The sequence below is a fragment of the Oncorhynchus clarkii genome, chromosome 33, assembly GCF_045791955.1.
Source record: "Oncorhynchus clarkii lewisi isolate Uvic-CL-2024 chromosome 33, UVic_Ocla_1.0, whole genome shotgun sequence".
Taxonomy (NCBI): Eukaryota; Metazoa; Chordata; class Actinopteri; order Salmoniformes; family Salmonidae; genus Oncorhynchus; species Oncorhynchus clarkii.
The window spans coordinates 3,356,516-3,380,717 of record NC_092179.1 but is presented as its reverse complement, the minus strand read 5'-3'; the positions used below and the strand labels follow the sequence as shown (position 1 = coordinate 3,380,717).

Genomic DNA, 24,202 nt, shown 5'->3' with positions numbered 1-24,202 from the left:
TGTTACAAGCCGTGTTTCGTTAAAGCCTATTTATTTTTGTTACAAGCCGTGTTTCGTTAAAGCCTATTTATTTTTGTTACAAGCCGTGTTTCGTTAAAGCCTATTTATTTTTGTTACAAGCCGTGTTTCATTTAAAGGCTGTGTAAAGTTCATTTGTTTCAATGTACCGGTAGGCAAATCTGTACATTAACTAACTTAAAATTAATATGTGCTTATTTAACTTTTAAGTCAACCAAGAATCAAGAAGTAAAATCAGTGGTCTGTGCAACTGCATCCGGTGCACATGTACTGTTGTGTGGGTTGAACTTCTTAAATTATAGCCCAAATAGTGTACCCATTTTAGTGGAAACCATTTTTTTTGTGTGTGTTTTTGCCTATCCACATTGTGATTGATGAAAAATGCCTTATTTTTAAATCCCAGTTAAAGGGAGCCATGGAAGGCCACAATACAGTTCCTTTTTTCATACGTAAGAATCCCTATTGGGTGCCAACAATTGTTCCAGTTGTCATTTTGTGGATGGTTTGTTTTTAAATCAAATTTGATTGGTGCAACTTTGCTGGAGTGACTTCCCCCATATTCCTTGCAGCCAATAAATTATTTTTTTTGTCTCCTGAGGGCAAAAGTCACATGTAATATCTCATTTTCTCATTTCTGACACCACTGCAGCAAATGTTAAATAATATGGAGCCACATAGCCACACACTGTGCCAATTGTATAGGTTATGGGTTCATATTGTGTTAGCTGAGAGTTACAGGTTTTTACTGGATGAAGGTCTACATGTGTAAGGCCAAGCTGCTTGCTTAGTAAGTAGGCCTATTGCTTATTCCTGTCAGACTAACAGTTAGTTGCTCTGGATAAGTGTGTTGATTGATAGGGGATATTGATCAAACTTCATTTTCAGTGGTAATTTATAGGCAGCAGCGCATTTCAGGAAGCGGATTGATCAAGACCACGCTTCGGCAACTCCTATACTGCATTCAACATCTTTCCAAGCAGGAGTGAGTAGCTTGGCAAAATGTGTTTATAAAAATAATGACAACTTTTCAGCACAAGAATAGCAAGGACATTAGCCACTGTGTTACATGCTAGCTAGCTGGTTAGCACCACACACACACCATGTTAAAATGGTAATTTGGTTCAATTAAGAAAGAAAATCTGATGTTTGGCAAATAGTATTTTACTATATCAGTTAAAATCAGATTACTTGTGCAATTCTGCTATGTGTACTGTAGTATAATTGCAGCTAAGCTTGCTGTTATTGTGCTGTTAAATAGCACCTCTCTAGCTAGCAGCACACATGGCGCCAACTGACTAACTAACTAACTTGTCATTTGTTTGATAACCTGCATAACAGTAGCTAGCTACAAAAGCCAACTGTTGCTACTGTAGCTATGCTTATAGTTATAATTACTATTAGATTGGGTGGTAATGCCCTGTTATCAGTTTATTTTACTATTGTGGTTGTATTCGGTGACTTGCTCGTCAAAAATCAAAAAGTCAAGCTAGTCAAAAATCAGATATCAAACATCAAACAATAGCATGGTTGTGCTGCCATCCTGTTAGAAGGTGACAGATTATTTTATTACAATGATTAAGGTGGATTTTCATTGTGTTCCATGGTGTTATTCGCCCCCTAGTGGAGCTTTCTGATACTTAGAAAGACTGTACGCAAATAAGAAGTAGAGAATTAGTTCTGCACGCATAGAAGCAGCTAAAAACAACGCTACAGTGCAGGTCTTTTAGTGTAGTTATTTCTTGTCACTCTTCAGCCTTGGAAAATATTTGTTTGTAAGTTCGATTCAAGCATTTAGCTAATGATGATAATCTTGTTATTGATAGAGTTGCTTACATATCTATGCTAGTTGGTTGCATTTACTCACACAAATTGCAATGCCATTCATGTATGCCGTTAGCTGTATTACTCATTACTCATTGCTCATGCGTCATGCAAACTAATTGTAAAATATACAATACTGTAGTTTTGTTACTGCTTTCTAGTGTAACATGCTTTGTTATTCTACAGAGATGGATGTACATTATTAGAGTAATGAAAGGAATTAGCCAATTACCATATAAGTAACAATTAGCTATATGGTTTGGCATCATGCCAGATGCATGGTACCTTAGCACGTGCTTTGTATTTATGCAACTTCAAATGTATAATGTACAGCTATAGTATGTCGGTGTGAATTGAATACTAAAGTATATTCTTTTCTGTATTTTGCAGTTTCACAACAAACTTTTTGAACATATTCATTCAAGAAAAGTCGCGCCTTGGGAGTTTTATTGTAGACTTAGTTTTTTTATCTGTCTAGTTTTGCATGGGAAAGCAATTCAAGGGCAGAATAATGGCATTATTTCACTCTAATAGCTACTATAAATTGGACAGTGCAGTAAGATTAACAAGATTTTAAGCTTTCTGCCAGTATCAGATATGTCTATGTCCTGGAAAATGTTCTTGTTACTTACAACCTCATGCTAATCGCAATAGCCTACATTAGTTAAATCGTTCCATGGAAGGGACACCGATCCCAAAGAAGATTTATAGTTTTTTTTAACAAGTGTTTGAGTTTATTGGCTATTGGCTATTGGCTAATTGGCTATTTTGCTTGATGGCCTTTAGTGCCCAGGCTAATTGTTTTGGTGCACTGGCAGATTAGTCACCCCCTTAATTAAGACATAGTGGCCTTGTCCCTAAAATTAATTTCCTTGTATGTTATGCTCTTCAAACAGGTTGCTCTGGAATTCATGAGACTGGTATCTGTGGACCTCCAGAAGATATTTTATGAAGGCCTGGACAGTCATCTTTCCAAGCTCCTTGAATTCTACCGGGTCAAGAGCGATGGAGGGATGGAGCTAAAACACCTTATGAAAAGTCTTGACAAAGACATAGGTTCCATTATATTCACATGACAGTATTTTTGTACATTTATTACCTACGTTTTGCTGTATTGATAATTGCTACTTTTTTAAATACACATCGATATTGGGGGTGAGACCTTAATATTGACAACTACATTAACAATGTTGTAAAACAGTCAATTAGGCTTTTGATGTTAGAGTTCCAATCAAAGGAAGAGAGAGGCTGTGCTCCGAGGATTGCCATACTTCCTGTGAGAAGACCCTACCAATTTTTTTAAAGATGTGAGGCATACAACCCTACAACATAACCTTAAGCTTTCTCCCAGGAGTGAAATTTCCTATGAATCATGATGCACTGTAACGTTCAATGGGGTCAAGTTGAATGTCTTTCACCATCTGAAGTGATTGTAGCACACAGGCCAAATCAAATGTGAACCAACTACAGTATATAAGGGCATCTCTTTTAGCAATGTTTTAGATGTTTTACTTTTACTCCCTTGCTAGACATTCAATTGAGAATAGTGATTTAGCATGCTTTTTGTCCAGAAGAAACTAAGTCTTTATCTTGGACAACTTCATCTTGGACTGCAAAGCAAAAATCAGGACCATACATTAAACACAATACTAGGTTTGGGCGATAATACCTAACTACCATGTAAACTACTATTGATAGCTGTTGTCGACGGCTGTGAAATGTAAGTATGCGCAGGTTTTTGGATATTTTAATGTATCACACATCCCTGGTGTATGGCAGCACACAATACTGCTGTGCCCTTAGTGATATGTCAAATTACCCCTTAGACAATTAACAGAATTAAAGTGGCACTGTGAGGAATTCCAAATTCTATACCAAAGCTGTAGAAATATTTATTATTGATGGGACAATTAATCCCTACACCATGCAGTGCTGATTTTGCCATTTGAACAGGAATTGCAATCAGTTTTGCTTCAACATTGTTTGTCAGTGGGCTCGCTCCGGTCCGTCTTCAATATAAACTTAGCATTTTAGGCTATACTTTTGTGTAACAAACTAATTGCTTATTGTAGGGAATCATTGTCCTATTTTTAACATTTCTAGAGATATAGTTTTTGCAGCTTTTGTAAGCTGGTCATTTAAAAAGAAAGTAGAGGTAGAATTCTACACAGTGCACCTTTAATATAATGAATGTTGTAGATTGCCAAAACAGCACTGAATGATAGATGATGCTTTACATGCTTTTCCCCCTTAGGGTAGCCTAGTGGTTAGAGCGTTGGAATAGTAGCCGGAAGGTTGCAAGTTCAAACCCCTGAGCTGACAAGGTACAAACCTGTCATTTTGCCCCTGAACAGGCAGTTAACCCACTGTTCCTAGGCCGTCATTAAAAATAAGAATTTGTTCTTAACTGATTTGCCTAGTTAAATAAAGGTTACATTTTTAAAAAGTCAGTGTTGGATGAACATAGGCCTTTGCGGCGCTATAGCAGACAATCAATCATTTTTAGCAAATAGGAAAATAACAGACATGTTTTACCTCAACTAAGAACACATTATTTCTAGACCTGGGAGCAATCATGGTTAACTGACGTGCTTGAGGACCATGCTTGTTTACTGGCGCAACGCTCTTGACCACTAGGCTACCTGCCACCCCACTTGCCTGCATCAATATGCAACAGTACATTTGCAGACATTTTCACAGAAAAAAAATGTATTGTAGGATGTTTTGTAGGGCAATGCCTTTATTCTTGGCCTCTTTTTGTTCTGTTTTTCAGAAGACAACTGATTCTGAGGAAGTCACCCATGTAGTGAAAATACACTTGTCGTTGTGGTTGGAGCTGCAGCAGATGACCCAATGCCAGCTGACAATGTGGACGTTGCCCTTGTGATAGAATAGCAGGTGATCATACATGAGCTTCACAATGTCCCAAATGCCTTTGCCACTTTGATTGGACTTCTTTATTTTCTGAACATGGGTTACCCAAAAATGTTTGAGGTAGTTCAGAAAATATTCTTGAAGATTTTGGTGCAGAAAACTACAGCAGAAGTGCATGGGCTGAAGAACCGTCTTCGTTAATTCAACTAATTGGTGTGTTTTTGTTTTGCTCGCAGTAGTTGAGTTAATTCTGAGGACAATGATGCAGTTATTTGCCTAAATCTTCCAAATCTCAATTTTGGGAAGACTTAAGTTACCCTATTTTTACGTGTGAACTTCAGTCTACAAACTACAACTGTCTTTTGTTAGAGACCATTGAATTTGCTATCATCTCTTCCCATTGACTACAGTGCATTCTGAAAATGTTTACAGCATGTTAGAATTTCTTTTCACACTCAACATCCACTTGTCTTAGAAACCATTGTGAAGGCTGTCTTTGCTCAGTGTTTGAATTTTTAATTACCGTGCCATAAAACCATTTTTTAATGGTGCCATTTACAAATGTGTATGGGTTTATTGGACAGTGGAATAAATACAACTTTGACAAAACATTTTATCTTAATAAAATTAAATAAAAATCTTCCCTGATATTGTTTAAAATACCAATTAGTGACAGCAGAATTTGGCTGCCCGTTTAAATGCACCCAAAGACATTAATCTAAAAATATGCATTGTTAGATTTTTTTTTAATGACAATAAAAATGCATTCTAGGGAACGATACATTGTTGAAAATGTATTTGTTAATACATAGTGTAATAAATGTTCTGAAATACACAAAAGGACTATTTTGTCATTACAAGCTAGATATAATTAATTGATTTCAATGTAAGTTGTTGAATCGATCAATGTCCTCTTGATAGTAAAACAGTCATTGTAAATATAAAGTCATTTTAAAATGGAGATAAGCTTTACTAAATCTGAACTTTGGTCAACTGTACATACGGGGTTATATTAAGTTTACAATTTGTATTAGTCAGTCATTTTGTTGAGTTAAAACAGTGGTTCTCAACCTGCAGCCTATGGCAATCTTGTCTGTTATGTCATTAATAGTATAGTTATTTATTTGTGTGTGGCCTGCTTGACTTGCTCGTAGCCACAGTCTAGCACCACCAGCCAAACAGGTTGAGAACTATGTGTTACAATAACTCAATATGACGTAGGCTTGACTCTTTTTTTAAATGTGACATTAAATCAGATAACTCACACTTTAATGTTGTTTCAACTTGTTATTTCCAGTCATCTAGTTGCGTGGCCTTTTTCAAGCTCAGAGCACTTAACATGTCACATTATCCTTGCATAGACCATTTGGTTATGTAAACTTTAAATGTAGTTTCGATAACTATTACTAGTTACAGTAACTTAATTGAAAGTTTACTCAACAAAAAACAGTTGGTCATACTGACATGATGATGTGGACTTAGGTGTTTTTAATTTGTCAACAAATGTTGCTTTATGTTGCTATGATAACACAACATTTATTGTTGACGTAATAAATGTTTAAGTTGACTCGAATTAGAATAGTAAGTTACACTGAAATGAAGCAGTGTACTTAGCTGTCTTATTTGGCAACAATAATGTAGCTTTAGTTATTAGAATTACACATTTATTGTTAACATAAAAGGTTTAAGTTGATTCAAATAATAATATTAAATTAACAATTTACAAACATCAAATTAACAGTCTATTGTTAGTCAAAATAAATGTAATCAAAGCTAGGATACCGTGAAATGTGAAGTACTCTGAGCTTGAAAAAGGCCACTGGAAATAATAAGTTGAAACAAAAAATATTTTTTTTACAGTTAGGTAAGTCAGTTAAGAACAAATTATTATTTACAATGACAGCCTACCCCAGGCCAAACCCTCCACTAACCCAGACGAAGCTGGGCCAATTGTGCGCCTCCATATGGGACTCCCGATCACAGCCGGTTGTGACAAAGCCCGGGATTGAACCACTGCGACCCTCGGTCCCCATTCCTACTTATATGCTATATTTCAAGATATGTATACATACACATTCCTGCACAATGCTTGCTTTGAAGATGTAGTCTCGTTTTAAGGATATCCTTGTCTGGAACTGGGACAGACTCGATTCAAAGGAGTGCACTACTGTGTTGAAGCACCATTCAACCCTATTCCGCTTCACCAGATTTACAATTACATGTAATGAACACTAGGGGGCAATGGAACTGTATTGTAATGTATGGCCCAGTCCAGGAACCACCAAGACCCTAGTTCGCTAGCCCCTTGCCCTGACCACCTAGGCACTTTTAACAGCAGACTTAGCCTATCAGAGGGCAAGGTAGAGCTGCAACCATATTGTATATGGTATCTTATTTCTAAACTGTCCTAAATTAAGGAGAAAATACTGTAGCTGGTGTACTTGTTCATTGTCACTTCAACATTATGTGTGTGTGCTTAATCTCCCTTTCCCATTCGCTTTGTCTCTCTCTGTCTATGTCTGACTTTCTGTTTGCCTGTCAGTCCACATTTACAGTACCAGTCAAAAGTTTGGACACACCTACTCCTTCAAGGGTTTTTCTTATTTTTTTACTATTTTCTACATTGTAGAATAATAGTGAAGAAATCAAAACTATGAAATAACATCTATGGAATCAAGCAGTATGCTGTGGTAGACATGTTGGTTAAGTGTACCTTGAATTAAGTATCACCAGCAAAGTACCCGCACAGCATCACACCTCCTCTTCCATGCTTTATGGTGGGAACCACACATGAGATCATCCATTCACCTACTCTGCGTTTCACAAAGACATGGCGGTTGGAACCAAAAATGACAAATTTGGACTCATCAGACCAAAGGACAGATTTCTACCCGTCTAATGTCCATTGCTCGTGTTTCTTGAACCAAGCAAGTCTCTTCTTATTGGTGTCCTTTAGTAGTGGTTTCTTTGCAGCAATTTGACCATGAAGGCCTGATTCACAAAGTCTCCTCTGAACAGTTGATGTTGAGATGTATCTGTTACTTGAACTCTGTGAAGCATTTATTTGGGCTGCATTTTCTTAGGCTGGTAACTGTAATGAACTATAGCAAAGGTAACTCTGGGTCTTCCTTTCCTGTGGCGGTCCTCATGATAGCCAGATTCATCATAGTGCTTGATGGTTTTTGCGACTCTGCTTTAAGAAACTTTCAAAGTTCTTGAAGTGTTCCATATTGACTGACCTTCATGTCTTAAAGTAATGATGGACTGTCATTTTACTTTGCTTATTTGAGCTGTTCTTGCCACAATATGGACTTGGTCTTTCACCAAATAGGGTTATCTTCTGTAGCCCCCACTACCTTGTCACAACACAACTGATTGGCTTAAAAGCATTAAGCAGGAAAGAAATTCCACAAAATAACTTTTAACAAGGCACACCTGTTAATTGAAGTGCATTCCAGGTGACTACCTCATGAAGCTGGTTGAGAGAATGCCAAAGCAAATGAGAATACCAAGGCAACTGGTGGCTACTTTGAAAAATCTCATATTAAATATATTTTTATTTGTTTAACACTTTTTTGGTTACTACATGATTCCATTCACATTTTTGATGTCTTCACTATTATTCTACAATGCAGAAAATAGTAAAATGAAGAAAAACCCTTGAATGAGTAGGTGTGTCCAAACTTTTGACTGGTAATGCCTCTCTCTCTCTCTCTCTCTCTCTCTCTCTCTCTCTCTCTCTCTCTCTCTCTCTCTCTCTCTCTCTCTCTCTCTCTCTCTCTCTCTCTCTCTCTCTCTCTCTTTGGTGCTCATATCAAAATCCTCCCTCCATCCTCCTCCTTCCTCCAGCCTCTCTCTCTCTCTCCCCCTCTCAGGGCTTGGTCCCATGTGTGATGTTGGCCCAGTCAGGGAAAGTGCTGAGCTGGAACATTGCGTCTCCCCAGGTGTTGATGCCCATGTTGATGGTCATGATCCCGATCATGTTCAGCATGAAGCCTGCCTTCACCTGGACAACACAACAACACAAATTCAGGGTATACAGTAAACAAGGTTGTATCTGAATGTGTAATAACAAAATATATGCCTTTTAGCTGACACTTTACTCCAAAGCGATTTACAGTAGTCTGTGCATACATTTCAGTGTATGTGACCCCAGTGGGAATTGAACCTACTATTTTGGTGTTGCAACACTATGTTACCATCTGAGCAGCACAAGACTACTGCTGTGGTTGTGTGTCTGTGTCTATCCATTTGTGTGTGTGCACTTATTCACCTGTGTGTGTGCATGTGTTGGGTCTCACCATGTCCATGACTTTGAGATTTCCATAGGAGAAGACGATGGCATTGGGAGGTGTTGCCACAGGCAACATGAATGCCAAAGAGGCACAGATGGTGCAGGGCAGCATCACGTACAGAGGATGCAGCCTAATAGCTGTGGCCTGTTGGGAAGTAGAAAGGAACACACCAAGTCAGTCAACACACTTGGACATGTGTATGAGAGAGACAGACAGAGAGAGGGAGTGTGTGTGTGTATGCAAATGTGCACGCATGCATACGTGCGTTATTGCGTGTGTGCGTTCGTTCGTGCATGAGTGCGCATGTGTCTGTTTGTGTGTGTGGTTACCATAGAGGCCAGTATGGGCAGGAACAGTGTGGTAGTAGCTGTGTTGCTGGAGCACTCAGTGAAGGTCCCCACCAACAAACAGAGTAGCAGAGAGATACCGAAGGGAGGAATGGACTGTAGAGGAGCTAGACTCTCACCCAGCCATTGAGACAGACCAGATGCCTAGAGAAACAGATGGGGTGGGCGAGATGAGGGGGGTGAGTGGAGGTGAGAGCGAGAGAGACAAGATACAGGGCATTATGAACTAGATGCCTGCACACAAACCTCGCTACCGCTGGCCAAAGCAAAACCTCCTCCCAGCAATAGGATGATATTCCAGGGCATGCGTTCGTGGACCACATGCCAGTTCAACAGAGCAGTTGGGGCCTTTTGCTTCTTCTTACCTGGAGAGTGGGAGGGGAGTAAGAGAAGGAATAAGTGAAATTAACATTAACAATGCACATTAAAGGACTATCTCTTCATTAGAGAGTGAAACTGAACTTTGTCTCATTGAGTCTTCTTAACTGAACAGAATCTGCAGACAAAGATACAGTTGAAGTCGTTTACATACACCTTAGCCAAATACATTTACATTTAAACTCAGTTTTTCACAATTCCTGACATTTAATCCGAGTAAAAATTCCATGTTTTACGTCAGTTAGGATTACCACTTTTTTTTAAGGATGTGAAAAGTCAGAAAAATAGTGTAGATTTATTTATTTCAGCTTTTATTTCTTTGATCACATTCCCAGAGGGGCAGAGGTTTACCAACACTCAATTAGTATTTGGTAGCATTGCCTTTAAATTGTTTAACTTGGCTCAAACGTTTCGGGTAGCCTTCCACAAGCCTCCCACAATAAATTGGGTGAATTTTGGCCCATTCCTCCTGACAGAGCTGGTGTAACTGAGTCAGGTTTGTAGGCCTCCTTGCTCGCACACGCTTTTTAAGTTCTGCCCACATACAGTGCCTTGCGAAAGTATTCGGCCCCCTTGAACTTTGCAACCTTTTGCCACATTTCAGGCTTCAAACATAAAGATATAAAACTGTATTTTTTTGTGAAGAATCAACAACAAGTGGGACACAATCATGAAGTGGAACGACATTTATTGGATATTTAAAACTTTTTTAACAAACCAAAAACTGAAAAATTGGGCGTGCAAAATTATTCAGCCCCTTTACTTTCAGTGCAGCAAACTCTCTCCAGAAGTTCAGTGAGGATCTCTGAATGATCCAATGTTGACCTAAATGACTAATGATGATAAATACAATCCACATGTGTGTAATCAAGTCTCCGTATAAATGCACCTGCACTGTGATAGTCTCAGAGGTCCGTTAAAAGCGCAGAGAGCATCATGAAGAACAAGGAACACACCAGGCAGGTCCGAGATACTGTTGTGAAGAAGTTTAAAGCCGGATTTGGATACAAAAATATTTCTCAAGCTTTAAACATCCCAAGGAGCACTGTGCAAGCGATAATATTGAAATGGAAGGAGTATCAGACCACTGCAAATCTACCAAGACCTGGCCGTCCCTCTAAACTTTCAGCTCATACAAGGAGAAGACTGATCAGAGATGCAGCCAAGAGGCCCATGATCACTCTGGATGAACTGCAGAGATCTACAGCTGAGGTGGGAGACTCTGTCCATAGGACAACAATCAGTCGTATATTGCACAAATCTGGCCTTTATGGAAGAGTGGCAAGAAGAAAGCCATTTCTTAAAGATATCCATAAAAAGTGTTGTTTAAAGTTTGCCACAAGCCACCTGGGAGACACATCAAACATGTGGAAGAAGGTGCTCTGGTCAGATGAAACCAAAATTTAACTTTTTTGGCAACAATGCAAAATGTTATGTTTGGCGTAAAAGCAACACAGCTCATCAACCTGAACACACCATCCCCACTGTCAAACATGGTGGTGGCAGCATCATGGTTTGGGCCTGCTTTTCTTCACCAGGGACAGGGAAGATGGTTAAAATTGATGGGAAGATGGATGGAGCCAAATACAGGACCATTCTGGAAGAAAACCTGATGGAGTCTGCAAAAGACCTGAGACTGGGACGGAGATTTGTCTTCCAACAAGACAATGATCCAAAACATAAAGCAAAATCTACGATGGAATGGTTCAAAAATAAACATATCCAGGTGTTAGAATGGCCAAGTCAAAGTCCAGACCTGAATCCAATCGAGAATCTGTGGAAAGAACTGAAAACTGCTGTTCACAAATGCTCTCCATCCAACCTCACTGAGCTCGAGCTGTTTTGCAAGGAGGAATGGGAAAAAATGTCAGTCTCTTGATGTGCAAAACTGATAGAGACATACCCCAAGCGACTTACAGCTGTAATCGCAGCAAAAGGTGGCGCTACAAAGTATTAACTTAAGGGGGCTGAATAATTTTGCACGCCCAATTTTTCAGTTTTTGATTTGTTAAAAAAGTTTGAAATATCCAATAAATGTCGTTCCACTTCATGATTGTGTCCCACTTGTTGTTGATTCTTCACAAAAAATACAGTTTTATCTCTTTATGTTTGAAGCCTGCAATGTGGCAAAAGGTCGCAAAGTTCAAGGGGGCCGAATACTTTCGCAAGGCACTGTATTTTCTGTGAAATTGAGGTCAGGGCTTTGTGGCCACTCCAATACCTTGACTTTGTTGTCCTTAAGCCATTTTGTCACAACTTTGGAAGTGTGCTTGAGGTCATTGTCCATTTGGAAGACCCATTTGCGTCCAAGCTTTAACTTCCTGACTGATGTCTTGAGATGTTGCTTCAATATATCCACATAATTTTCCTTCCCTCATGATGCCATCTATTTTGTGAAGTGCACCCTTCCCTCCTACCCCCCACAACATGATGCTGCCACCTCGTGCTTCACGGTTGGGATGGTGTTCTTCGGCTTGTAAGCCTCTCCCTTCTTCCTCCAAACATAACAATGGCCAAACAGTTCTATTTTTATGGCCAAACAGTTCTATTTTTGTATCATCAGACCAGAAGACATTTCTCCAAAAAGTACGATCTTTGTCCCCATGTGCATTTGCAAACCATAGTCTGGCTTTTTTATGTCGGTATTGGAGCAGTGGCTTCTTCCTTGCTGAGCGGCCTTTCAGGTTATGTCGATATAGGACTCGTTTTACTCTGGATATAGATACTTTTGTACCTGTTTCCTCCAGCATCTTCACAAGGTCCTTTGCTGTTGTTCTGGGATTGATTTGCACTTTTCGCACCAAAGTACGTTCATCTCTAGGAGACAGAACGCGTCTCCTTCCTGAGCAGTATGACGGCTGCGTAGTCCCATGGTGTTTATACTTGCGTACTATTGTTTGTGCAGATGAACGTGGTACCTTCAGGTGTTTGGAAATTTCTCCTAAGGATGAACCAGACTTGTGGGGGTTCATCCAGGTCTTGGCTCATAATTGTCCATGATGTCAAGCAAAGAGGCACTGAGTTTGAAGGTAGGCCTTGGAATACATCCACAGGTTCACCTCCAATTGACTGAAATTAGCCTCAGAAGCTTCTAAAGCCATGACATCATTTTCTGGAATTTTCCAATGGCAGTCAACTTAGTGTATGTAAACTTCTGACCCACTGGAATTGTTTTCAGTGAATTATAATTTAAATAATCTGTCTGTAAACAATTGTTGAAAAAACTACTTGTGTCATGCACAAAGTAGATGTCCTAACCAACTTGCCAAAACTATAGTTTGTTAACAAGAAATTTGTGTGGTTGAAAAACGAGTTTAAATGACTCCAACCTAAGTGTATGTAATATTCAGACTTCAACTGTATTTGTTATTGTGTCTCTTTCATTGAACCCCCCCCCCCCCCTCACCTTCCTCCCCAGCCTCTCCCTCCTCTTCCTCAGCACTCCCACAGCAGAACGGTCGTGAGGGGATAATGAAGAAGAGCGTGGACATGAAGATGGCAACAGTCCCGTCTGTCACAAACCTGAAGGATACACACAGCGAAAGAGTTTAGAATTCAGTTAGAAGAACAGACATTCACATTTTATTGGTGTGTGTTTGTGTGTGTGTGCATGCATCTGACTGTGTGCCTGCCTGTGTGCATGAATGTATCTGTATGTGTGCTACTCACGCTCCATCCTTGTTAAACAGTACAGTGGCCCAGCCTGGCATGAAGCCTGGTTCTCTGGTGAACCACATCACCACCAGCAGGACAAAGATGGTCAGCACAGCCCCCTCGGCGAAGGTCATGCTCCCCAGCTTCCTGTACTCCTCCTTCATCACTGCGAACGCCTCCTTGTCTCCCTCGTTCTTCTTCCCGCAGCCAAATGACTTCTTCATGCTGTCACGGACAAGGAGTGAGACCTCAAAGAATCAACTAATATCAAACTTAATTGAATTAGGAGCTATTAGTTAGAAGTAATGTAGCATGTTCAGCGGCTTCTGTTAAAGTGATGTTTCACTTCTCTTTCGATGTATATGTCCATTAATTTGTTATTTAAAAAAAGTAGAGAATTGCCTCACTACACAGAAATAACAGTGTTTCTGCATCTCGCCGGAAGGGAAGGGCCATCTACATTTCCTGGTTGTAAGCAAACCATAATATGTGGAATTCATGGCGATTTCGGGATGTAGTACAGCACCTGTCGAAGTTGATCCAGTTGAGAATTGGTGTCAACAGATAGCTAACGTTAATTACGGGACCAGCCACTCATTCATAGAACATCAGAGGGTGTCTCAGGGGAGTCGGGATATGCAAACAAACACATTTCCATTTACACCTCACACTTGTGTTTACACACCTCACACTTACAGGACAAATATAAGCACTCACTATTTGACCTTTTGAGATTGCGAAGAACTTTTTATTTTTGTGTCAACAACAACTGTAAAGTTTAGTCATGTTGTGGTGCTCAATACCTGGATGTGCAAACTTCAAGCAAGTGCAGGCTGCTGGGGTAACATTTCATTGGTTACCTGACGGAAATATTCCTTTGAGCCGATAGTGGCTGGCGGCAGTGCTTAATTTAAGCTAAAGCCTGCCGGAACAGGATCCGGCACTTCTCCGTTTTGGATTGTTTCGTTCCGGGAACCCATTTGGCCGGCAGGTACCTCTCATGGCATGAAAAATAATTGTCAAAAATGTGAATAAACGCGGTGAAAGTTCATTCGAGTTGCCTCTGTTAATTTTCCTCATTATTAGGACTATGATTTACTGCTCATATTGTAGCATACAATATGTGTCTCCACACATCTAGGCTATTGATGGATTCAAGACAACGTTGTTTTCATTGATTTCAGATAATCAGTTTGTCAGTGTCAAAGTAGCCTGACTTTTTGATAATTTGTGCTTTCAAGACAACTGGGAACTCTGGAAAAAAATGAGGTTGAATCATGACGTCAGTGATCTTCAGGTCGGAACTTTGGGCATTTAGAAAGAGGCCAGGGTTCCCCACTTGAAATTCTGGAAAACATATTTTCCCAGTCGGAGATAGTTTTTTCCCAATTTCCCAGTTGTTGAACGCACTGAAGTTGGAAGTCGAAGATTTCCCAGCTCTGAGTTCCCAGTTTTGAACGTGACATTAAAAAGATTATGCCTATGTCTCCAATCATGTAAAATGACATAGAATTGCATAAAATACATCTATAAAAGGCAACAAAAAAATCCCATGTGTGCAACTTCTGTAAGTGCCTCTACTCTACTGCTCTATACCACTTCGCAAATGTGATGATATGCATGCAATGCTTTACTATCAAGGTAAAAAATAATTCTCATGTTTTCCGGTCCCCAGGTCACCCCCCCTCTCACGCTCACTTTTTGTTCCATCACCTCCCGATTTACAAATTAAGCACTGGCTGGCGGCAGTGGAGAAATATCCAAGTGTGTATGTTGGTTGCCAGCACTTTCAGCCAGAGGATTTCGAAACAGACCTGAAGTCTTAACTGATGGGGTTGCCAGGTCGTAGAACATTGAAATGTGAAGCTATTCCATCGATTTGCACCTTCACTTCAAAGAGGAAGCATGCCGATCAGCCAACATCAGCGCAGCAGAAAATAAGTCAAGCAGCAGTAATGTAGTTAACTAGCTAGCCAGTGGCGACCCGTCATTCAGAGCAGATGTTCACCTGTTTTGAGCCCCACCTGTAAAACATTCGTTTTTTGCAGTAATTTGTGTCATATCAATTTGCAAGCAATGTAAAAACAAATGTATTGAGTGAATAAAGCCACATGGTCTTTTTCTTGCATTCTTGAGTAAGGCAGCTCCAAAATGCAGGTGTTTCAGCCTAGACCAGTGCTTTCTATGGTGGAGGGGCAGCCAGTGGAAAATACAGAGCGTAGGTGTTGGTAATCTTCTCTAGTTGCGCTGTGATAGGCTCAGTGTTCTGTCATTCATGGGGACACTACGTCACTGCGTAATCTACAGGGAGAGCTAGGCAGTTGAAGCCCCCTTGGGTGCTGCCATAGATTTACGTTAGAAGTGCTCATCCAAGAAGGCTCAAGGTCATAGGCCACAGATAAAATGACTTTAAATTACGTTATATGTGCTGTAGTTTTGATTGGACTGATCGTGTCAACATCATACTTTCAAAATCTTAACTAGACAAGCAGTCATCATCATAAATCACCTCAACAATCTACTCGCAAATCCTTTCTAATCCTTATCATATGAAGAGAAATGATAGATAAAAGGTATTGGTGCTCATCGGCCATTGGACCGAAAATTACAAATTCAACAATGAGTGGTTTGGAAGGAATAAGTGGCTAACTGCAAGAGTTGCAAAGCACTCACTATGTTGCTTACCCTGCCTGCTATAAGTTTGAATACATTGGCCATGCTATGACTCCAGCATGACTTCTGCCAATTTCAAAACAACTGGAAATTCAGAACTGGGAAATCTCATACTTCAGTAAGTTCAAGACAACTGGGAACTCTGGGAAAAAAATGAGCTCCGACTGGTGAAAATACATCTTAAATGGTCATCCAAGTCAGAATTCCAAGTCGAGAAAGCCTCTTTCTAGAGCTCTGACCTGAAGATCACTGAAGTCATGTTTCGACCATGTCATGATTCGAGTTCCCAGTTGTCTTGAAAGCATCATAAATCCAGAGAATGTCAAAGTTGATGACAAAGTTTGATGATAAAGGACCGCTGCGCCACCTTCCTGTTCAGGAGGGCACAGCACAATGAAGGTAGTCAAAAAATGTATTGTATGCTGCTGCATCAATGATGTAATATGCCAGGTAGATATGTATACTGTAGATAAGAAAGTAATACTAAGTGTATGTTGTGTAGTAAGCTGTTACTATACCATGTGCTTCACCCTAATAATTTTGTCCCTTTTTCCCCCTCAGCACTTGGTGGTGCACATGTAGCCTATAGCCTGTTTTAGAGAAATGTCATCATCAAACATTGTAAGAGCTTTCTTTGTTTGCTTATATGCCCCCTTTATTTATCCTATGTTTCTGACTTGGTGTACATGGAGAACACTGTAAAAATGGCCCATGTTCTGAATTCTGTCTCAAAAGTGCTGAACAAAGTACCCCACACATATAATTATCTGTAAGGTCCCACATTAGTGCAGTGAATTTCAAGCACAGATTCAACCACAAAGAATAGGGAGGCATTCCAATGGTTCTCAAAGAAGGGCACCAATTGGTAGATTGGTAAAAGAAAAAAAAATCAGAAATTGAATATCCCTTTGCGCATAGTGCAGTTATTAATTATACTTTGGATGCTGTCTCAATACACCCGGTCACTACAAAGATACAAGCGGCTTTCCTAACTCAGTTGCCGGAGAGGAAGGAATCCATTCAATTGATTTTAACTTTAAAAAACTAAACATGGCGGTCTTCGCCTTAGCAATCTCACTGCAAAGACCTCCTCCATTCCTGTCATTATTGTAAGAGATTGTGATATCTCACAACTCAAAATAGAGCTAGTCACTTCCAAGGCAGTCAGTCAGTTAACTAATAACTGATCATAACATTGATGTGATTGGCCTGACTGAAACATGGTTCAGTGGGGTTCAGTGGGGTTTGTCCAGCATGTCTAAGGACCTACGCATTGCCACAGTCATACCCTGGATCTAGGTTTGTCTCGTGGAATACAATTTGTGGATCTAAATGTTTTTCCTGATAATTCCTGGACTATCGGACCTCCATTTTATTACAATTGAAATCTCTAAAAAAAATCTGCTAAAACCCCAACAAACTGTTATTAAAATCTGCGAATAAATTATCGGACAACCCAAAGACTCCCTCCACCTACCCAATGACACCGGAGTACAACAATCAGTTAACCACCTACATTTAGGCTTGCATAATACCCTAGATGCAGTCACACTTCAAAAACATTTTTCAAAATAAATGAGCTCTCTGAAATACAGAAAATACCCGACCCTTGAGGCAAGCTTCCAGAAAATTGCTCCACTAAACGAAGTCTTCCGACTAGCTTGGAAAGACAGTAAAGTGCAAGATTGAAGAGCCCTCACTGCTGCTCGATCAGTCTACTTATCCAACCTGAGTAAGGAGAATAAAACAATCCAAAACATATTGTTGATACTGTTGCAATGCTAACTAAAGAGCAGCAATCCCCAAGTGAGGATGGCCTTCACTTCAGCAATGATGAATTCATGAACTTCTTAGATTAAAAGATTATGATTATTAGAAAGCAAATTACGGACTCCAATTTAAATCAAGTCAGGTAAGGCAGGTCCTCACCAGACACCAACGGCAACAATGTCGCCTATGGGCACAAATCCACCATCGCTGGACCAGACAGGACTGGCAAAAAGTGCTCTTCACTTCTTCGTTACACCGAGGCTTGTACTCTGGATCGGGATCGATTTTGAGGTGGAGGATCCGTCATGGTCTGGGGTGGTGTGTCACAGCATCATCGGACTGAGCTTGTTGTCATTGCAGGCAATCTCACCTCTATGCGTTACAGGGAAGACATCCTCCTCCCTCATGTGCTAACCATCCTGCAGGCTCATCCTGACATGACCCTCCAGCATTCCACCAGCCATACAGCTCGTTCTGTGCGTGATTTCCTGCAAGACATGAATGTCAGTGTTCCGCCATGGCCAGCGAAGAGCCCAAATCGCAACCCCATTGAGCACGTCTGGGACCTGTGAGGGTGAGGGCTAGGGCCATTCCCTCCAGAAATGTTCTGGAACTTGCAAGAGCCTTGGTGGAAGAGTGGGGTAACATCTCACAGTAAGAACTGGCTTATCGGGTGCAGTCCATGAGGAGGGGATGCACTGTAGGACTTTATGCAGCTGGTGGCCACACCAGATACTGACTGTTACTTTTGATTTTGACCCCCCCCCCCCCCCCCTTTGTTCAGAGACACATTATTTCATTTATGTTAGTCACATGTCTGTGGAACTGGTTCAGTTTATGTTTCAGTTGTTGAATCTTGTTATGCTCATACAAATATTTACGCGTTCAATTTGCTGAAAATAAACGCAGTTGACAGTGAGAGGACATTTATTTTTTTGCTGAGTTTATATCAGCCTATATTGAATCTTCCTTTCCTGTCAACATTTTTTGAAAAAGTTGTTTAGCAGCTACTCACTGCCTTCCTGAGGACAAATTATGTATATGAAACACTCAAGGCTGGTTTTAGACCCCATCATAGAGACTGCACAGTCCCCTCTATATAGGTTTCCTGTTAAGGCTAAGGCTGATTTCAAGGTTTTACTGCTAACCTACACAGCAATAAATTAACTTGCTCCTACCTATCTCTCCAATTTGGCCCTGCCTTACATATTTACATGTACTCTATGTCACAAGACACAGGACTCGTTATTGACCCTAGAATTTCTAAGAAAACAGCTGGAGGCAGGGCTTTCTCCTATAGAGGTACATTTTCATGGGATGGTCTGCCTATTTATGTGGGAGACGTCTCAACCTTTAAGTCTTTACTAAAGACTCATCTCTTCAGTAGGTCCTATGATTGAGTGTAGTCTGGCCCAGTGGTGCGAAGGTGAACGGCAAGGCACTGGAGTGACAAACCGTCCTTGCTGTCTCTGCCTGGCAGGCTCCCCTCTCTTCATTGGGATTCTCTGCCTCTGATGCTATTATGGGGGCTGAGCCACTGGTTTACTAGTGCTTTTCTATTCCATCCCTAGGAAGGGCGATGGACTAGAGTGGGTTGAGTCATTGACGTGATCTTCCTGTCCGGTTTTGTGCCCCCGTGGGCTCACGCGGTGGAGGAGATATTCATGGGCTACACTCAGCCTTGTCTCCTTGTAGTAAGTTAGTGGTCTATTGATTTCGCTTTAGTGTTGAAGAACAATCTGGCCTTAATGGCCATGTACTCTTATAATCTCCACCCGGCACAGCCAGAAGAGAACTGGCCACCCCTCAGAGCCTTCTTCCTCTCTAGATTTCTTCCTAGGTTCCTTTCTTTTCTAGAGGGGTTTTCCAAGACACCATGCTTCTACATCTGCATTGCTTTCTGTTTGGGGTTTTAGGCTGTGTTTCTGTATAAGCGCTTTGTGACATTTGCTGATGTAAAAAGGTCTTTATAACTACATTTGATTTGATTTGACATTGAATGTTCCTGAGTGGTCTAGTTACCGTTTTGACTTAAATTGGCTTGAAGATCGATGGCAAAACTTGACCATTGCTGTCTAGCAATGATCAACAACCAACTTGACAGAGCTTGAAGAATTTGTAAAATAATAATGGGCAAATATTTTACAATCCAGGTGTGCAAAGCTCTTAGAGACTTACCCAGAAAGATTCACCGCTGTAATCGCTGACAAAGTGTCACGCCCTGACCTTAGACTCTCTAGGGTAGGGGGCAGCATTCGGAATTTTGGATGAAAAGCATGCCAGAATTAAACGGCCTGCTACTCGGGCCCAGAAGATATGATATGCATATAACTGGTAGATTTGGATAGAAAACACCATCACTAGTTTCCAAAACTGTTATAATAGTGTCTGTGAGTATAACAGAACTGATTTGGCAGGCAAAAACCTGAGAAAAATCTATTCAGGAAGTACTTTTTTTTTGGTTTTGTAGTTTTCTATTCAATGCCATTACATACCTTAAGGGAACATTTTGACATTTGCCATATGGTTAGTGAGAAAGTCCACATTGCAAATGTACAGTCCCTTACTAGACGTCCGAAAACGTTTCTAAAATTCGCGGACGGCGTCAGGCCGTGCGGCAGGGCCGGATCTTCCAGGAAGTCATTAAACAAACTCTCTCGGACATTCGGTTTCCGTTTGATAAAATAATATAATTTTGGTCATTTTTCCGCTGTCCCAGTAAATCCCACAAGAGGGCGAATGGAATCATATTGCAAATGTACAAAACATCACCAATCACGACGTGGCCTTATCTCCTAAACTGAAAATATTTCGAAGCCAAAACTTGGTGAGCATAGGTTTGGCATAATGGACAGTTGGCCCCGAACAAGAGGGCGTCTAGGCCTCAACGTTTTTTGAGTTATGGCCATTTTTCGGGGATAAAAGGTCCAAAATAAAAATAGAGCAATATTTTTTCCGCTTCACGTCAAAGTAAAGGAACCTACGGTGTCAATAAAAAAAGAACCAGCCATTTATCTATAGTCATTTAAGAGAAATCGTACAATGTAAAATTCTGTGATTATCTGAAATAATAAACACTCACTAAACCCTCCGCAAATAAGTCAGTTCTTAACGTAAAGACTTAAAACTCAATATTCTATAATTGCCTACCCCAAGGAGGATATGTGTTCACTTTCAGCTTCCTGTGTAAACTGGAAGTGCCTTAAAATGGTGTCATAGGTGCTGTTTAGAAGGGTTTCAAAACTTCATATGTGTGATTAGGCAAACCTCATGAACTGTATGTCAGTCATTTCTCCCAACAGATATCAAAGGGCGGCAGGGTAGCCTAGTGGTTAAAGCGTTGGACTAGTAACCGTAATCCAATTTTAGGTATTATTAAACGTTTATAATCTATCAAAATGATTACAGGGCGATGTGTATTCAATAGCTCCTCGTCTTCAAATCAATGGCCGAAAATGTGCACTTCAAAACATCCTGGCGGAGACCGGAAGAAATGGAATCCAGTTAGTTGGATTTACCAACAAAAAACTCCCCGGATAATGACGACAATGGCGACATCGTGTGGAATCTGTAGGAATTGCATGCAGGTCCATAATTCATTTTGTGCCCTTTTAACAATCCATGAAAGTGACGCATGGATATTATTTTTAGCTTTCAGTGAGCAGTTTTTCTTGCGCTTTTCGATGAAACACACAATCTGTTATAGTCACAGCCGTGATTTAACCAGTTTTAGAAACTTCAGAGTGTTTTCTATCCACACATACTAATCATATGCATATACTATATTCCTGGCATGAGTAGCAGGACGCTGAAAAGTTGCGCGATTTTTAACAGAATGTTCGAAAAAGGAGGGGGTAGGCTTAACAGGTTTTAACTGACTTGCCTAGTAAAATAAAGGTAAAAAAAAAAAAAAACTCTCTCACACACACACACAAAGTGCAGTGCTTAAAGACACACAGAGCCTGCAATGGCATTTCCATATTCTCAAGGCTGTGCCGAGTTCAACGAGATGCCCCGCTTGACCGTAGCACGCTCGGAGTGCAGCGACCGTGAAAAAAGTAGGCCCAAAATGAAGCCTGGCCCTAAATGTCATTTGCTTTTGGGTGACAGTGAGAGAAGGGTTAGGGTGAGAAGCACAATTCGACCTCAGGTACGTTCCTGAGGTCCTCCCGATCTGTGCAAGCCTAACCTTGACCGTGGCATTAACCCTTAACAGTTAATCAGGGTTTTTTGATCTCACAGATTACAATGACATCTCTCCCCATAGGAATACATTGCCTGCTCCTCTAAAGTCAACCTGAAGCCTATGTGGGTTATGAATGCCTTATGAACCTGTCTTCAATGACAATCCATCAGGCCACTATGAGGTCTACCTGTGTTGATTCTAAGCTTCCTGGAGCAACTGGAAGTGGTTAAAATCACCCTAAAAAAAAAAATTCCATACCCAAGCAGCAGTTTGTGATAAATAGTGCATTCAACCCTGTGTAAATTGGTCAGTTCTTAACGTAAACACTGTAAAGATTCTGTAAAGGCATACCCCAATCAGGATATGTGTTTACTTATAGCTTCCTGTGCCAATCGGAAGTGCCTTAAATGGTGTCATAGGGGCTGATTCAAAGGGTTAAAAAGGTCAGATCTTTTCAAAACTTCATATGTGTGATTAGGCAACCCCCATGAACTGTAAATCAGTCATGTCTCCCATACAATTTCCAAGAAAAAATCACACACACACACACAGCTAGGAAAGAGGGACACAGTGTGGTGCGTAGAGACAGACAGTGCCTGCAATAGTTACCTTTGTTCGAGCTATAAAATAACCATCAGACTTAGAGTTCTGAAACTTTAAAAACATGTTCTAGACCTCAGGTTGATAGTGCGTGGTGAGTTACTTGGCTCTAGAAGGTTCTCGGACCGAGAAAAAAACTTGTACATTTGCAATGACTTCAATTCATTTTGACCATTACGAAAATGATGACATTTAGAAAAGTCTCAGAGACGCAAGACTAGGAGCATTGAAACCGGCTCGGCCCATAGAGACGGACCCCAACGTTTCTGTCCGATAGCTCATTCAAGGACCCCGTAGCAAGGCATGGAAAAAAGTGGATTTTCAGCACCAATTAAGGTCTTGCTCGGGCACCGAAGGACCTATTGAGCCGAAACTCAGGATTCGGGGTCGCCTCATATAGGCCTACACATAATGTCAGAACTGGACCCGCAGTTAGAACGTAACTATGTGTTTTACGTTTTTATTATGTTTTAAACTGAAGGCGCTGTGAATTATGGGCCTGCTCTGATATATGTAATAGTTGGCTTCTAAAGGAGTTGGAAAAAGTGGGTTTGGTGTCAGATGGTATCAGTTTGGTGTCAGAACTGACGGACACAGACTTGCTAGTTGACCTTGTACATTTTCAATATGTTTAAACGGAGAGGGACCATCACCAAAATGGCATTCTGAAATCAACACTAAAAATGGCATCACCATAGTCTGCAGACTGTGCCGAGTTCAACGAAACACCCGATGGACCATAGCTCGCTCTGAGTGCAGCAACAGTGGAAAAAAAGCAGTCTCAAAATGAGGCCTGGCCCTAAATTTCAGGGGCTTTTGGGGGACAGCGGCGGAACTGTTAGGTTTAGAAGGACAATTCAACCACAGGAATGTTTCTAAGGTCCTCCCGATCTGTGCAAGCCCAACCTTGACCGTGTGGCATTAACCCTTAACCTGTAGTGACACCCCATCCTGTGAACGGGACCGTTGTCATCATCTGACACTAATTAGCATAACGCAACGGACATAAATCTTCCTAGAAATATTCCTATTCATGAAAATCACAATTTAAATATATTGGAACACAGCTTAGCCTTTTGTTAATCACCCTGTCATCTCAGATTTTCAAAATATACTTTACAGCCAAAGCTAGACAACCATTTGTGTAAGTTTATCGATAGCCTAGCATAGCATTATGCCTAGCAGGCAACCTGGTCACGAAAATCAGAAAAGCAATCAAATTAAATCGTTTACCTTTGATGAGCTTCGGGATGTTTTCACTCACGAGACTCCCAGTTAGATAGCAAATGTTCCTTTTTTCCCAAAATATAATTTTTGTAGGCGAAATAGCTCCGTTTGTTCTTCACGTTTGGCTGAGAAATCGCCCGGAAATTGCAGTCACGAAAACGGCGAAAAATATTCCAAATTAGCTCTATAATATCAACAGAAACATGGCAAACATGGTTTATAATCAATCCTCAAGGTGTTTTTCAAATATCTATTCGATCATATATCCATCGGGACAATACATTTTTCAGTAGGACCGATTGGAGTAATGGCTACCTCTGTATTTTACGCGAGAATCTCTCTGGGAGCATCAGGTGACC

General features: G+C 40.6%; 1 protein-coding gene across 2 annotated transcripts in view; it reads right to left on the bottom strand.

Annotated features, from left to right (window-relative positions):
* Positions 1-8,497: 8,497 nt before the first annotated feature.
* The window catches only part of LOC139392667 (solute carrier family 13 member 2-like), a 70,797-nt gene continuing 55,092 nt past the window's right edge, over positions 8,498-24,202 (bottom strand). For both annotated transcript variants that reach the window (XM_071140817.1, XM_071140816.1), the window contains exons 7-12: positions 13,403-13,612; positions 13,140-13,255; positions 9,602-9,720; positions 9,338-9,499; positions 9,015-9,152; positions 8,498-8,719 (exon numbers count right to left, since the gene is read on the bottom strand). In XM_071140817.1, the coding sequence (XP_070996918.1) occupies positions 8,585-8,719; positions 9,015-9,152; positions 9,338-9,499; positions 9,602-9,720; positions 13,140-13,255; positions 13,403-13,612 (880 nt within the window). In that variant the 3' untranslated portion in view covers positions 8,498-8,584. The remainder of the gene's footprint in view (positions 8,720-9,014; positions 9,153-9,337; positions 9,500-9,601; positions 9,721-13,139; positions 13,256-13,402; positions 13,613-24,202) is intronic.